We start from the raw sequence: 15,608 nt of genomic DNA, 5'->3' as shown, positions 1-15,608 counted from the left end.
GAGCCAATGACTCGTTGAGATAATCCGCAGATAAAACTGAAAATGTTTCCCAATAAAAACACACCAAAGTGAAACTAGGAGACACAAACCAGGTTTCTCTGATCCTCATCTCCAGTTACAGAAACCAGGTTTCTTATTTACATGACAGCTTTCAGGAGAAACTATAACCCTGCTAATTAATTTCATGTAAATGCACTGATTGTTTCTGACAAGATAGGTTGCTTGTCAAACCACACACACACACACACACACACACACACACACACACACACACACACACACACACACACACACACACACACACACACACACACACACACACACACACACACTCAATCCAACTCCATTATTTGGTTAGCAGCAGGTGCGTAATGTGTATGGATATCTCAAATCTGGGAGAATTACTATAGTGTTGAGAAACAACAGCAACACAAAACAATGTCAGGTAGATAAATAGAAGAAATATAAAACAATAGATGAATGCAAATAAACTGATTTGCAATCAATTAAAACATGATCTGAAATAAGGCATTTAAAAAGCTGTAGTGGTGGTAAAGAATCTAATTATAAGGCCTTTTGCAGATTAGGATAAGGTGCGTTGTAAGAGAAAGATATTTTTCCTATTTCAGTTCTGACTAATAGCGTGTAAAGCAACAAACTATACGGTGAGCGAGTACCAATATTTACTATTTGCATGGAAAAATGAGCTATTTGGTCATTTGTGTGGATTTCATGAACACGAAATGTACGTGTGAGCGAGTGCTTGAAACGGTGTCTTGTTCTCTGCTGGTGTGTATGGTTTCACTCCCACTCAATGTGTGTTTTTGATGCTGTTCAATGCATGGCAACACATTCTGCCTCCCACACACACACGCACACACACACACACTCACTCCTGCTCTTTCTCCATGGTGTCGCTCTGCAGCCTCCTGGAGAAGTGAAGACATGTGAAGACGGAGGAGGGAGAGGCTGGTTTTGTGATGCTATTTGCTCATCTCGGCTGTGATGCAAGAATAAAATGTCAAAATTATATTGAAATATCTGTCAAAAACAGGACTATCAATGCAGAATGTGTCACTGTTGTCTAATCTACAGGCGCTATAATACCTGAAATGTATATTTATCTTCTATATTTTTTGATAAACTAAAACAGTGGAGGATGTCTGTAACAGATGAGTCGTGTTTCAGGTATTTTTATAATATTATTGAGCTCAGAAAAGCTGTTGACAAGAAGAATATTTTGGAGACAAACAGTGCATGCTTTAAATGTTAGGGTATAAAATGATCAATTCTTTATAATACCAGTGTAAGATATCAGTTATTTGCACTTATATCGGCTCTCAAATACGCCATGTCATTACACTTCAGGAAATTGTATTAAATAACTAAGTGCAAAATGTAGTGATATGATGTGATTTTAGTTCAGTTCTCATTTACTGCATGGACAGATTTCTATTTTTTCCACTGTGTTTACTGCAGCCTCCTCTCATCTTTTGATGTTTTAATCTGTTTTCTTCCTGTTCCCCCCACCCTAACCCCACAGACTCTCTCTCTCTCTCTCTCTCTCTCTCTCTCTCTCTCTCTCTCTCTCTCTCTCTCTCTCTCTCTCTCTCTCTCTCTCTCTCTCTCTGCTGTTTATTTGTGGCTGGTGGTGACAGTGTTGAGAAATGATGATTCATGTTGCATTCAGTCCTACAACTGACGCGACTTCACCACTAGGAGGCGTCCGTCTTCCACTTAACCTGGACGTTGCTGGAATTCCCTATAAGCAGCCTGGTGGGAGTAAACTAGGGCTTGTTTGATTATAAAGATGTTATATTAGGACAGAAGCGGTGAGTCAGAACGAATTTACTAAGCATCTTTATGTATGTTATTGTCATTTATTCATTAATCTATTTATTTTAATTAAACTGTATGCATATGCAGCCCCATCTGTGAATATGTTTTAGGATTTAGTGTAATGTATTGATAAACACTGTCCTATATATGTATGTAATCAGTATTCGTGTGTTTTTGCAGTGTTTTAAAATGATTGAAATTCACCAATTTATTGTTTTGCCCTTGCTGCAGAAAGAAACTCCACAAAACTTCTAAACTTCAAAATCTACTAAATTTAGAGTTTTAATTCCTTCTTTTAACTGTGTAAATTGGCTAAAGAGAGAGACGCGGCCTTCTGTGTATTTTACTCCATGGGATAAATGTTTCCAGTGAGATTAGTTCATTTCACTTGGAAAGCTCTGCAGCTTCATATGGTGCTCTGCTCGATAAGCCTCTTAGGAATCACGACCATAGCAGATGTAGGGAGAATGCCAATTAGGAGCTCCTGCTGAGCGGAGAAACCCAACGGCTGTGCCACTGCGCGCTTCAAATCTCTGCCAGTGTTCACATGAAACACATCTAAATATCGTTTAGAGCTTTAAGTTGGCATTTAACAACCAAAACAAACAGCAGAAAGAAAACGAGAGTTGTCAAGAAGATGGAGATTACAGGGAGGGGTCAGCGACTCTGAACTGTTAGACCACACAACAACAACAAAACTGTAATTGTCAAGTTTGGGTAGAGTCATGCTCCCTCAGGATATAGGGAAGCAGAAGCCCTGCCGTGTGTCGGACCCGGTGTGTGGGAGCGACTGTCCTCCGGTTCCGTCTCGGCGCGTGAAGAACCGGGATTTCCCCCTGAACGTGAAGCGCAGGCGGTCCGGCTCCGCACCTGAGCGCAAGGTAAACTGCGTCCTGGTTGGAGACGGAGCAGTGGGCAAGACCAGCCTCATCGTCAGCTACACCACTAATGGATACCCGACAGAATATGTTCCGACAGCGTTTGACAACTTTACTGGTAATCTTTCACATCCATGAAACTGTTTTCTTAGGTTACCAATGTCAAGCCAGTTACATGAGTATATAACGTGTCCATACATGACTTTTTACCTTAAAGAGAAGCTAATGAAGTGTATGTTTTAAATAAAATGCTTTTACACATAGAGTATGTTCTTATCTTCTCAGTGATGGTTGTAGTCGACGAAAAACCAGTGAGACTGCAGCTCTGTGACATGGCTGGACAGGTGAGCTACGCCTTCTCCTCTCCAAATTTGACAGCATTTATTTCTCTGAACTCACCTGAACACGTTGGCAGCTGACATGAGCATTCATTTGGGCTGCTACAAGGAATCTAACCACATAGTTTTATTTTAACTTAAAACAAATTCTCTCCTCCTGCTTTGCCACGATAGAAATGGGGGCTTGTTGATGGATCAATCAATGTAAGTCATCAATTGTCGATATTTGTCAGTAATTGGTGCCACAGTTAACAGTTTGCAGTCCTTGCTCTGTTTGTATTGGTTGCCCCCTGCAGTCTGCTTTTAGTCCTTGACTCAAATCCTTTAAGACCCCTTTCAGTGTAATTTGCCCCCAGTCCCGAGTAGTCCTGTCACTCCACAGTTAACATCGCCCCCTGCAGGAATAAATAATGTTTGTATTTCAGACCGTTTGTCCCCTCTGTCACCTCAGTGCTCATTCACCTTCTTTTATTTTAGTGTATAGCTATGCACCTTATTTATCAATTATAGTCTCAAATTTCCTTTTACCATTTATAATATGATATCAAACTGCTGAAGTAGAGTATTTTCATACATAGATGGGATAAAATCTACAAGACTAATGACTTTAACATTGTGTAAGTCAAAAATACATTACTAACTAGAGGATCAAATATACATTAATCCTACACTGCAAATAGTCCCCAACAAACTACTTCCTGCTGTTAGTTAACAACTGTAGTGACCAGCTGTTTTAGGAAATGACTGAGCCTTTATTTAAAAAAAGAAATTAACTATATATTTGTGAGTTGTTTTCAAAGATTCACATTTTCAGTTGGAGTGTGTGCTTGGGGCTGATTGCCACAGACAGAGCAGAGAAGTCGTTAAACACAGAGAGATGTACCAACACATTGTTAGTTTTGGTATTTCAAGGGATTTGTGGTCTCTGGTCAATAAAAAAATATGCAGAACAATGCCAGTGTTATCCTTTCAGTTGCTAAGTTGATTCTGATGTGGCTGCTCTGTTTCTTTGCTCCACAAAGGACGAGCTGGAGCACATCCGGCCGCTGTGCTACAAGAACGCTGATGTCTTCCTCCTCTGCTACAGCGTGGTCCGGCCCTGCTCTTTCCGCAACCTGATCAACAGGTGGGTGCCTGAGATCCGTCAGCACTGTCCTGGTGCACCCCTGATCCTAGTTGGCACCCAGCTGGACCTGAGGGAGGATGTCCAGGTACTGATCCACCTGGCTCAGAACCAGGAGCGACCAGTGGGCACAGAGGAAGGCCAGCAACTCGCCCAGGAGCTCGGGGCGGTAAGCTTTGCTGAGTGCTCTGCGCTGACCCAGAAGAACCTGAAGGACACTTTTGATTCAGCCATCTTGGCCAGCATCCAGCAGACGGACAGTAGCAGTGTCCAGCAGCCACAGAGGCTCACTCTGAGTAGGAAGACGCCCGATAAGATCAAGAGCCTCTCTAAGACTTGGTGGAAGAACATCAACTGTCTGGTGGGAGAGCAGAGCTGTGAATTCAAGTGACACAATTTCAAACCTGGGTCAGACAATGTTTGCAAATAACTTGTTTTGTTTTAACTTGCTGACAGAAGGTGCCAGATGGGCAAGGATTATCACCGAACAGGACCAGAAAGAGCTCAGAAAAGCAGGTTTATGACTCAAAGGTTTCCAGTTAAAAGCCTCAGACTGAAAGGAAATGTGTGAACAGGACAGAGAACACTTATCCCAAAACAATTTTAAACTGTGGCTCTGGTTGAAGAATTTGTTACATTTAGTGCTGTTCATTTGCTAAAGACCTTACATCAATAACAGAGTAGAGATTGTAGAATTTGAGAGTAAGATGCTTTGTGGAAACTGTAAGATCCAGGTTGTTTTTTAGTTTTTTTTGGAGCTTGACTCAACTATAGTGACGAAAATTCATAATATCTTGGCCTGTGCTGCTTCAGTGTTGACTATTCCTCCCACAAGCTCCCAACTTAACAGAAGTGTAATACCTTATCTCTATATCGAGTTAACATGCATTAGTCCCCATTGAAGAAGCTTCTAAAGTCGACCATCGAAAATCAGCTGCTCGGTGACCTCCAACAGCGGCGTGTGGTGGTTGCTGGGCTGCTGAGTATCGCTTTGTTACTGTAGCTGTGAGTCTTGTCCAAAGAGAAGGTTTATTGGTTTGTTTGGGTGTAAAAGTTGATGTGCAAAATAATGCTTTAAAAGTGCAGAGAATTAATAAACTTTCCTAAACTATCAGCCAGTCCTGCATGTAGTCCCGGCTTGCACATTAAATGAACTTTGCACTTCTTTGCTGGGATTATCCCCCTCATCCCTTTTCACATTTCTAGAGCTGTATTTTGCTTTGTCAGCTCCCCTGGTTTCTTTTTTCTTCTTTTCTTTTTTAACTTTACAACTGCTGGAATGTGAAGAAGCAAAACCACAGAAAACTTGAAAAATGTGTGTTCGCTGCCTCACCTGAATCATTCCTAATTTGTCCTGATATGGTCAACGCCCACCAATCTGAGCCTCGCAGGAAGTTAAAACAAACACCACAAATACTATCAAACCCAGGTTTGGTTCGATGTACAAGTATGTTGATGGAGATTTCAACTTGATTTTAACTTGATGTGTGTCTGGACATTTACTCTTTGTCACTGTTATACCCCAAACATGATTAGTACTTTCTTCAACTGTTAGTTTGTAGGTTATTTATCTATTTATATATATATATTTATGGTTACTTTCATCGCCATTGCTGATCATGGAATATGTTCAGAAGCCTTGATTAAATTTCTTAACAAATGTGTACAGGATAATTTTATTTGTCTTCAATGAATGATTCAGATATCATGGAAATGTATTAGAAACACTTCATGCAAATACTTTAACAGCATCTGCCTGTTTCTTTAGTGCTCTTTATAAGTTTCCGTACAATACAGAACATGTTGGAGGGTTATTTGGGATCAAAAGCTATTGATTGTCTCATCAGCTTTCAGATCCTGAGCAATTAACATTAGAGCCCAACCACAGACTAACATTTAAAAGCACCTACAGGCTTAAAATGCATCTTTACCTCTTTAAATATAAATATTGGAGTCATAGCTGCAGAGAGGTAAATTGCCCATAATCTCCTGGTAAGCTCAAGATCAATTTGCTCGGCTTTCCTCTCTGATTCAGAGTCGACCTGATGGATGATGGCTGAAGGCTTCTCTGGTCTGGCCGTAGCCTCTGCTAATAAAAGCGGACAGGACCACCTGGACTGGATTAGACCAGCATATGGAGCCTGATTCTCTCCTCACGGAGAACTCACACCTTGAAGAGCAGGAGAGGCAGATTCCTCCTCCTTTAAAGGTGTATCTAGTTATTCTGTGCAAACATTAAGTAAGAGGAATTGTATTACTGTAATTTATTTGTACAAATTATCTTGCAAATAGTTTTACAGATAATAAAACTGCTCAATAAAGCTGAAATTGAAAGGAATCATCTCAAGACAGTTGACACATTAATGAAGTTAACAATAACAGACTTTTAAATCAAATTAATTAATCTAATTACAATAGATATGTGCTTTGTGTATAGGTTGTATCATACAAGGTACTGTAACTCATGATGTATATACACACCAGTTTGGCTTTAAACAGACACAAGATAATGTCATGAAGTAGCCCTTAAAATCATTGTGAAGAGAGCTAATGTTTTGTGAAGTATATTACAAAATAGAAACAAGTCATTCAATACCAATGTGACATCATGTTACAAAAACAAATAATTAACACAATTTAAAAGTGATCATTATAATCAATCCAATTACTAAATTAATTGACTAAGCATGTAGGATGTTTTGATTAAACATTTAAAAAGATAGTATTATATGAATTTCCTTGGTTTTATGTGACTTATCGTCATTTTCAACAACAGGCTCTCCTGTCTGGCCAAACCTGCTAGGAGAGTTCAGGTAGGTTCAACAGGTGACCTTTGACCTGGTCTAAATTCCCTCACAGAGACACAGACTGCTTGACAGATTTCACAGACAGGTGTTGCTTCTCTTCATTCATCTCTGCAGATCACCTCGAGCCTTTCAGTCACAGAGAGTGTTAATAAATCATACGGCTGCTCGGCAGGGTTGCCACATTTATCAAGCAGCCTTGTGAAGCTGTAATGCTCATTACACGCCACATTTGTTGGCCATGCACTTTGTTGTTGTTTTTTTTAGAGAGGCAAAATAAAAACTACTACTTGAATAACTTACCTAATTATTTTTTCTATTTTCATTGTAAGACATCTCAGACTCCGCTTGTCAGGCTCAGCTTTACATTGTCAGACTTGGCTCAACTTTGATCTGTCTAAACTGTCGGCCTGTTTCGTCAGTCTTAAGTTTACGTTTGGCCTTGTCTTTTCATTTTCCTGATAATTTTAGGCTTTGTTCAGGCATATGGCATCAATTCTTCCAAATTTTTATTTTATTTTTATTTTCTAATTCAACCAAATCACTTATAATAGCTATATAATACACTGTGTAGAAAAAACGTGTCAAACAGAAATTCTTAGGGACACATATGTCCCCATTAAAACCAATGAAAACTGCAAAATATGACTCTTTCATGCATTACTGCGTTCTGGCTTGTTATTTTGGAGATTTGGCTTCAAAATGGTAGTTTTTCTCTCTCGCCACCAGATGGCGCCATTTAGCTCTATTTTGCCTATTGGAGATTACAATGCAGTTTTTCCCAGTCCTGCTCGTCCTGTTTTATGAAGCATGAAGGTGTGTGTATGTGTGTAGTGAAAAATAAATGTGAGGCACATAATGTATAGCTTTTTTTTCTCTCTCTCTCTCTCTCTCTCTCTCTCTCTCTCTCTCTCTCTCTCTCTCTCTCTCTCTCTCTCTCTCTCTCTCTCTCTCTCTCTCTCTCTCTCTCTCTCTCTCTCTCTCTCTCTCTCTCACAAACACACATGCAACCACTTTCATTCATGCATCCACTCACACACATGCACAGGTTGTCAAACTCAATAGGATATAATATCAAACGTATAAGTTACAATCAGTTATTAAGCTTTGAGCATTTAAAAAGCAGTTGTATTAGGTAAACAAACTGGCATTTGATGGGTTAAAATCCTGCAAATGAATGAATATTTGATAGTTATTAACAGGACTGATGTGGGTTTTAAAAAATGATTTATTGAAAGTGGAAAATAAGATTAATTTATATTTTATGACAGTCTTTTGACATGAACATTTCCCCCTAATGAGCCATGTGTAACATTTTCTGAAATAAGGCACAAGTGTTGCAACCTGCATTTAATGATCTTTATGACCACTTGGGGACAGCAGAAACAAGTAGTGAACACAACACTGACGTCTTTTAAGATGATGTATTGAACTTGTCATCAGCTTATTTCTACTTAGCAGTTACGGAACATTATCATTCATTAAGAGTCGTGAGTCTGTCCACCTGGTGAATGTAAGTAAAATATTCACTCTATTTTAGTGCTGTTTTTGCTCTCTATCAACTACTGAGGGATGATTTTAACATGTTGATTTTAAACAAGCCGAGATGTTAATGATGTAACATGTTGTATGTAAGCTAGTTGTAGAAGCATGGTAGAGGTCACTGGCACAACTTCCCCTACTTTCAAGGTGCATGGAGAAGGGAAAAAAGTCCCCAAAAAAGTAACAGCTCCAGGAACACTTAGTAGTAGCTATAGAACAACTTTATTAATAGATCAAAGTGTTTTGGCTTGAGGCCTTCATCAAGGTATTCATGAAGCACATTACAAGCAGTATTTAAATAGAAACAAATTGAAAAGATAACATATTACCAGTTATGTGCAGCCAGATATGTATCTACCAAGATGGGTGGGTTGGGTATCTGGTCATGTGACTTCAGGCCAGTCATTATCCAACACAGGGAGGGAGGCAGGGGGAGTATCCAATAAATGACATGGGTGACACCATATTTGGTCCATAAACCAGAAAAATGCAACCAGAGGGGTGATACTCCAGTTACTTCAGAAAGGGATACAATCTAAACTGTGCTCATATTAAGTTTGGTAGCATGTATATATGTTAATGTTAGCATATTAAGAAGCATGTTAAAAAGCTTATGTATACACTTGAGCAATGTTTATCACAGGAATGCTATATTATCATCTCAAAGTAGTCTACAACTGAGTTGGACAGAAAGTCACTTGATGAAAATTAAAAAAGTGAAATTACAAGTTTTGTGACGTCACTCAAGCTTGAAGATGAAAAGGAACCACGACAAATGTTAGCTTGCATATTACACAACTTCTGTTCTCCACCATCTTAATAAGTCACCCAACTCTCTCGCCTCTACTTTCAGTGAATCTACAAACTACCACACACACTTATGTTATGTAAGAACTTGTTTTGAGTTCAGTGTGACTGGACTTCACAGCATGTCTTCCTGCTCTTCGGTGCCTGCTGTCTGTGCCTCCAAAGTTGAGACATTCTTGGGGGGACAAAAAGAGACTCAATGAACATCGTTCATAGATTTGATCCTAGAATGTACATGAAATATCTAAAGCAAAATTCTTTCCAGTTGTCATTTTGTATAAAAATCCAGTTAACACATATTCAAAGCAATAACAATCATAATAATTATACTAATAATAATAATAAAATAACCCCTCACCTCCATACACTCTATGACGTCATTCGGTACTGTAGTGGATAGAAGAGTTTTCGTCTTCCTGGATTAAATCAAGTAAATATGCAATTAATGACTTCAAGATGGGAAATAAGTATTTTAATGAAAAAGAGCAGTGATGGAACTGATGGATTTTTTTTACCTCATCCACAGACCTAAAAGAAGCACGGGAATCAGCATCAGGACCACCAGAGTCAACCTGATGATGTTCATTTTTGTTGTTACTTTGTCTAGAAATGGAGATAGATGACTGTTAATTGTAAACAAACTAGGATTTGTGCTGTAAGGGTGAAAAGGAATACCTTACCTTTCACAGCAGTCAGATGTAAGGTGGAGTTATGACGTCCTCTTCTGTTCTGGGCTTCACAGTAATAATTCCCACTGTGTTCAGGTCTGACATCAGTGATGGTGAAGATCTGTCCTGATGCTTTTGGTGAGTCTTCATTCTCCTTGTACCAGGTGTAACTAGCTGCTGGGTTAGCATCACTGCTACAGATTAGAGTCACTGAACTGCCCTCCACTATCTCAGCAGAGGGACTCACTGACACAGAGGGAAGCTTTGGAGGATCTGGAGGAAATATATCAATATGAATTAACAATAAAATGAGGAAGGGTTGAACGTTAGTTCAACATGTTGTATTGAAGCTGCTCAGTGAACTACAGCAGCAGACTGAATGTGAAACAGGCAGAACTGAAGAAAACATACACGATCAGACAAATACTTTCCAGTTTTTTAACAAGGTTAAGGAGATGAATGTTGCTTTTTAAATAACCTGTTTCACTCACATTTCACATCAATAAAGATGTATTCAGATGTCCTCTTCCCCAGCTGGTTCTCAGCTGTACAGTAATACTCTCCAGAGTCAGAGGACTGGATGGAGCTGAAGAATAGCTGTGGTTCTTTACTGAGAGGTTGAAGGTCTGGATTTACATTCTTCTTGTACCAGGTGTATTTAGCTGCTGGGTTAGCATCACTGCTACAGGTCAGAGTCACTGAACTGCCCTCAATGATTTCACCAGAGGGACTTACTGACACAGAGGGAAGCTTTGAAACATCTGGAGGAGAAAACATAGTTGGTCAACAGTGGAATAACTGACACAATGTAAGAAGCAAATGTTTGACAGAAAGTGAGGAGTGAAAGTTGATTCCCTCATTGCTGCTCATATTAAAATCAACTGTCTGTTACCTTGGATACATTTTGACATTGTGTTAGTGACATAGTTAGGTAAACTCACACACTGAAGGAGCAGGATGATGCTCAAGTCCCTTTAATGCACAGGAATAGCTGTCTGCAGGAGAAACGTTTCCTTTATAAGTAGAAGATGTTTCATCCTGAATTTTCTGTCCATTCTTGTACCAGATGAAGGAAAAACGATCAGGTAGACGACAGCTGCTGTGACACTTCAGCTCTGCCCAGGAAGCATGGACTGTTGACCTAATCACCATCACTTGCAGATTTGGATCTTTGGGGGAAGAAAAAGAAAAACACAAAAAAAGTAGAGTGGACATGTGGCCAGGAGTCAGGGCACAAGCTGCTATCAATCACGATTAGTCCCGCATGTATACCTAGTTCAGGCTACATCTGATTACAAGATTGTAGACCTATTCACACAGTCTGTTTGCTGATCTCTGGATTCCCCTCTGCCTTGCTCCCCTCAGCATTCTCCTGTCCTGCTTGGCCCAGCTCAATGCCACAGACTCAGCCCCAGTCTCAAAGTTACCCCCCAGCAATAAAAACTTCTTTCAAGACAACAGTGCCTACAATATATACAGCTTGTTTAAATGTACTGTGTCAGTCTTTGTGTTCATCAGTACCTGTGACAGTCAGAGTTGTTCCAGGTAAACTACTCCTCCATTCAAAGCTTCTTGTGTTGAATGTGAAGTGATACTGGGCTGAATCGCTCTCTCTCAGGTCAGAGATTCTCAGAGTGGAACGTCCTCTCTCTGTATTAAGGAGCTGAACACGACCTGTATACTGGGAGTCTTTACTAAGGTCCTCAGGCTGTGAGGGATTCCGCCACTGACGACTACGATCAGGACTGAACCAGAATGATGATGTGATAGATCCATAACTGCTGTATGTGCAGGAAATGTCCACTGATGAGCCTCTGAAGGCACAGATGCTTCTGTCAGTGTAAATCACTCTGTTGCAGGATTGACCATGGACACCTGAAAGATAAAAATAATTTAAAACACAGCTATAATAATAATAATAATAATAATAATAATAATAGATTTTGTTTATAGATGTCTTTTTAGGATACTAATTGACTCTGAACATAAGTTTAAAGGATCTTTAGAAAGAAAACACTAAAAGTACAAGGTCACACATGACATTAATCACACATTAAAATCAGATCTAAAAATGTTAGAATTTTGATCAGTGTTTTCAACAGACAGGTCAGTACAGTCTCAGATGTGTTTGGGGAGAGAGTTCAGAGGGAGGGGGCAGCTATGAAGAAAGCTCTGTCACCACAGGTCTGGTGCAGGAACTGAATGTTTAATTACTTAATAGTAGCAATAGTTAGGTCAACTCACACACTGAAGGAGCAGGATGATGCTCAAATCCTTGTAATGCACAATAAGAGCTGTCTGCAGAAGTAAAGTACCCTTCATGAGTAGAAGATGTTTTATCCTGAATTTTCTGTCCATTCTTGTACCAGATGAAGGAAGAACGATCAGGTAGACGACAGCTGCTGTGACACTTCAGCTCTGCCCAGGAAGAATACCGATTGACTCTGTTAACCTGCACTTGAAGATTTGGCTCTGTGAGAAAACAAAGAGAAACATCGTCTGTACATTACAAATAACTAACCGAAAGGCGGACAGTTAAAATGACAATTCATATAAGTGACCAACTAAACTGGTGGATAATTTAATAAAGACCTAAAATGAATTAGTACACTAAATGATGAAAATCATTCATTCGCCATCGATATTAAATAAGATTAATCTCCATTAGTTCAGCCCATCACCCCATTCATTTCTAATCGGCTTATTTAAATGTACTGTGTCAGTGTTTGTGTTCATCAGTACCTGTGACAGTCAGAGTTGTTCCAGGTAAACTACTCCTCCATTCAAAGCTTTGTGTTTTGAATGTGAAGTGATACTTGGCTGACTCGCTCTCTCTCAGGTCAGAGATTCTCAGAGTGGAGCGTCCTCTCTCTGTTTCAAGGAGCTGAACACGACCTGCATACTGGGAGTCTTTACTAAGGTCCTCAGGCTGTGATGGATTCTGCCACTGATGACTACGATCAGGACTGAACCAGAATGATGATGTGATAGATTCATAACTGCTGTATGTGCAGGAAATGTCCACTGATGAGCCTCTGAAGGCACAGATGCTTCTGTCAGTGTAAATCACTCTGTTGCAGGATTGACCACGGACACCTGAAAAATAATATTGAAAGTCAGCACTGAGTCCTTCATTGTGTGCGTGTGTTTCACAAGAGTTTCTCTAATAGGAAGGATAAAACATTTCTAAACTGTTAAAACTACATATTTCTCTGCAGTAACACAGAGCAGGCTGTATTGTATTGATACTGACAACAGTAGAGCTCAATGAAAAAAACATGGTGCCAATAACAAGTGAGACAGTGGTTTCACTCATGCTAGAAATACATGAAGTCATTTTACAGTTTTTTTTTTTTTTATAAAAGACTCCACAAGATGCTGTTATGTTAGTGGAAGACTGTGAAGAAAACTCACAAACTGAAGGAGAGGGGAAATCCTCATATCCTGTAACAGCACAGGAATAGCTGTCTCCATCATTGACATTGGCTGAATAAGAAGAAAATGTTTCTCCACTAATTTTCTGTCCATTGTTGTACCAGATGAAGGAAGAACGATCAGGTAGACGACAACTGCTGCTGTGACACTTCAGCTCTGCTGAGGAAGGATTGATTGTTGATGGGATCACCTGCACCTGGAGATCTGGATCTGTTTAGAAAAAACAGAAACAGAGGATGTTATCCAACATTTAAAAGCCTGTGCAATGACTAATTTATTTCCTGACATCCAATAACTGTGCAGCGTTTCCTTAGCGACTGTCTCCGCTCTGCCCTTAACGACGCTGATGTATAGTCGTGACATCACAACCGTACGAAAGTCCAAACGGCTCATTTTCATGGACTGAGCATCTTGATACTTTCACAGTATTTCACCTACTAAGAAGCAATGAAAATCTCTCTTTTCATTATTTCTCCTTTAAAAGATCCAAAACTACAGAGCAGCGCTGCCTTTTTATCAGGAATTTACACATTCAAAATATGCTTCAAGAAAAGAAATGTAATTTATGTTCGTACACACAAACATTCACAGTAACATTTCCAAGATGTTAACCATTTAAAATTCATTAAATTAAGTCTTACTATTAAAATGTTACCTGTGACAGTCAAAGTGACTCCAGATGAACTAGTATATTTCCCTCCTGGTTGGTTTGTTGTGAACCTGAACTTGTACTCAGCTGAGTCTCTCTCTCTCAGGTCTGTGATTCTCAGAGTGCAGTCGTTCTTATCACAGTGATACTGCACACGACCTGCGTACTCTGAGTCTGTTCTCAGATCCACAGGTTCATAATTACTCCCTTTAAACCAGAATGTTTCATCAACTGCAGTATCAACATGATTTATCCTGGATGGGTATCTGTAGGTGCAGTGTATGTCCACTGTTGATCCTTTTATGGCACAGATGTGAGTAGAAGTGTAAGTCACTCCCCAGTGATTCTGACCCTGTACCACTGTAACAGAGCACATCAGAAACCATAATCAGATTCATAACAAGTTAAGCATCAGTGAATAAAACAAAGTGGATCATGGCACCAATATGATTTTATCTGCAGTCGTTGTCATTCAAAGCTCCTCATTCTGCATCAGTCTAACTAGAACTGAACTGGAATACAGTATTTTATAATAACCCCTCATCCAAACTAAGTGTTGAAATATAATCAACAGCAGACCATTGATTTGTCAAATGATTTATAGGACACTGCACGGTATAAAAGTTAAACTATTAAATATAGTTACGGTTAGTTAGTTACTACGGTAGGAAAATATGAGACATTTGTGTTTTAACATCTTTCACTAAGAAGTTATTGACGTGTTCATCATTCTTAAAGCTGCAGTTTGTAGTTTTGAGAAAAAAGTGGACTTAGCCAGAAAATGTGAACGAGTACACCCCCCCTTCCTCTTTGCTGCGCTGCAGCCATACGTAGCATCCGTGACATCACCCATTGGTTTGTGGACTGCTGTTTGGAAGCCAATAGTTTCGGATCTGGGCAGCGCCATCTTGAAAATTTCCGGTGCATGCCGAGAAAAATAAAAACTTCTTCTTCTTATATGGTCATCAGGAGGAGCAAGAGGGCGGAGCAGGGGGGGTTGCAAGGGCTGGATCTACCAAAGTCTACACTGGCAAACTGGTTATGCTAACCAAGTTAGCTGTTACGACTAACTATAACCACAAAACTCAAGAGAAAACTGTCGGTGTGAAACATGTTCACGGCTATTTCCTGCAGTCTATCTGTCCGCGCTCCTGAACCTGTGAATCAATCAACCTGTGAATCACCACGTAGACACGCCCCAATGCATACCCTGCTTTATCGTCAAATATAAAATCAGGGAGGCCAACATTTCACTAATGAACATCATACTGCATTGAAGAAGGCTTTAAACTAGCGATTGAGACCATAAACACATTTTGAAAACGTTTACTGAGGTTAGAAATCAAGTGAGAAGTTGGTGAATTCTCCATTGACTTGTAAAGAGACGGAAGTCCTTTTGACACCAAGACCCCCTGGTGGCCTTTTGATAGAATGCAGTTTTAAATTACTTCCGCGTTGGCCTCATTTCAGGGGACTGGAACTCCCCGCCTGGCTGCAGCTCTGCCTTCAAAGCCCCTCCCCACAG

General features: G+C 39.8%; 1 protein-coding gene and 2 long non-coding RNA genes across 3 annotated transcripts; 1 reads left to right on the top strand and 2 right to left on the bottom strand.

The window, feature by feature from the left end:
• The first annotated feature begins 2,564 nt into the window (after window positions 1-2,564).
• On the top strand, window positions 2,565-4,569 carry LOC133990059 (rho-related GTP-binding protein RhoU-like). Its single transcript, XM_062428243.1, has 4 exons — window positions 2,565-2,835; window positions 3,003-3,061; window positions 3,230-3,259; window positions 4,078-4,569. The coding sequence occupies exons 1-4, from the start codon at window positions 2,565-2,567 to the stop codon at window positions 4,567-4,569; spliced, it is 852 nt and encodes a 283-aa protein (XP_062284227.1).
• A 4,179-nt stretch (window positions 4,570-8,748) lies between these two features.
• On the bottom strand, window positions 8,749-10,051 carry LOC134000866 (uncharacterized). The gene is made up of 4 exons (XR_009927449.1): window positions 10,012-10,051; window positions 9,847-9,934; window positions 9,690-9,747; window positions 8,749-9,506 (listed from the first exon to the last, which is right to left on the bottom strand). It is a non-coding gene; the product is annotated as an uncharacterized LOC134000866 (long non-coding RNA).
• Window positions 10,052-11,699: 1,648 nt separating this feature from the next.
• On the bottom strand, window positions 11,700-12,814 carry LOC133998117 (uncharacterized). The gene is made up of 3 exons (XR_009927352.1): window positions 12,742-12,814; window positions 12,244-12,471; window positions 11,700-11,874 (listed from the first exon to the last, which is right to left on the bottom strand). It is a non-coding gene; the product is annotated as an uncharacterized LOC133998117 (long non-coding RNA).
• Window positions 12,815-15,608: the final 2,794 nt, after the last annotated feature.

The sequence above is a fragment of the Scomber scombrus genome, chromosome 2, assembly GCF_963691925.1.
Source record: "Scomber scombrus chromosome 2, fScoSco1.1, whole genome shotgun sequence".
In the NCBI taxonomy this organism is placed as follows: domain Eukaryota; kingdom Metazoa; phylum Chordata; class Actinopteri; order Scombriformes; family Scombridae; genus Scomber; species Scomber scombrus.
The sequence above is the reverse complement of the archived record's forward strand: the minus strand, read 5'-3'. Positions and strand labels throughout refer to the sequence as shown.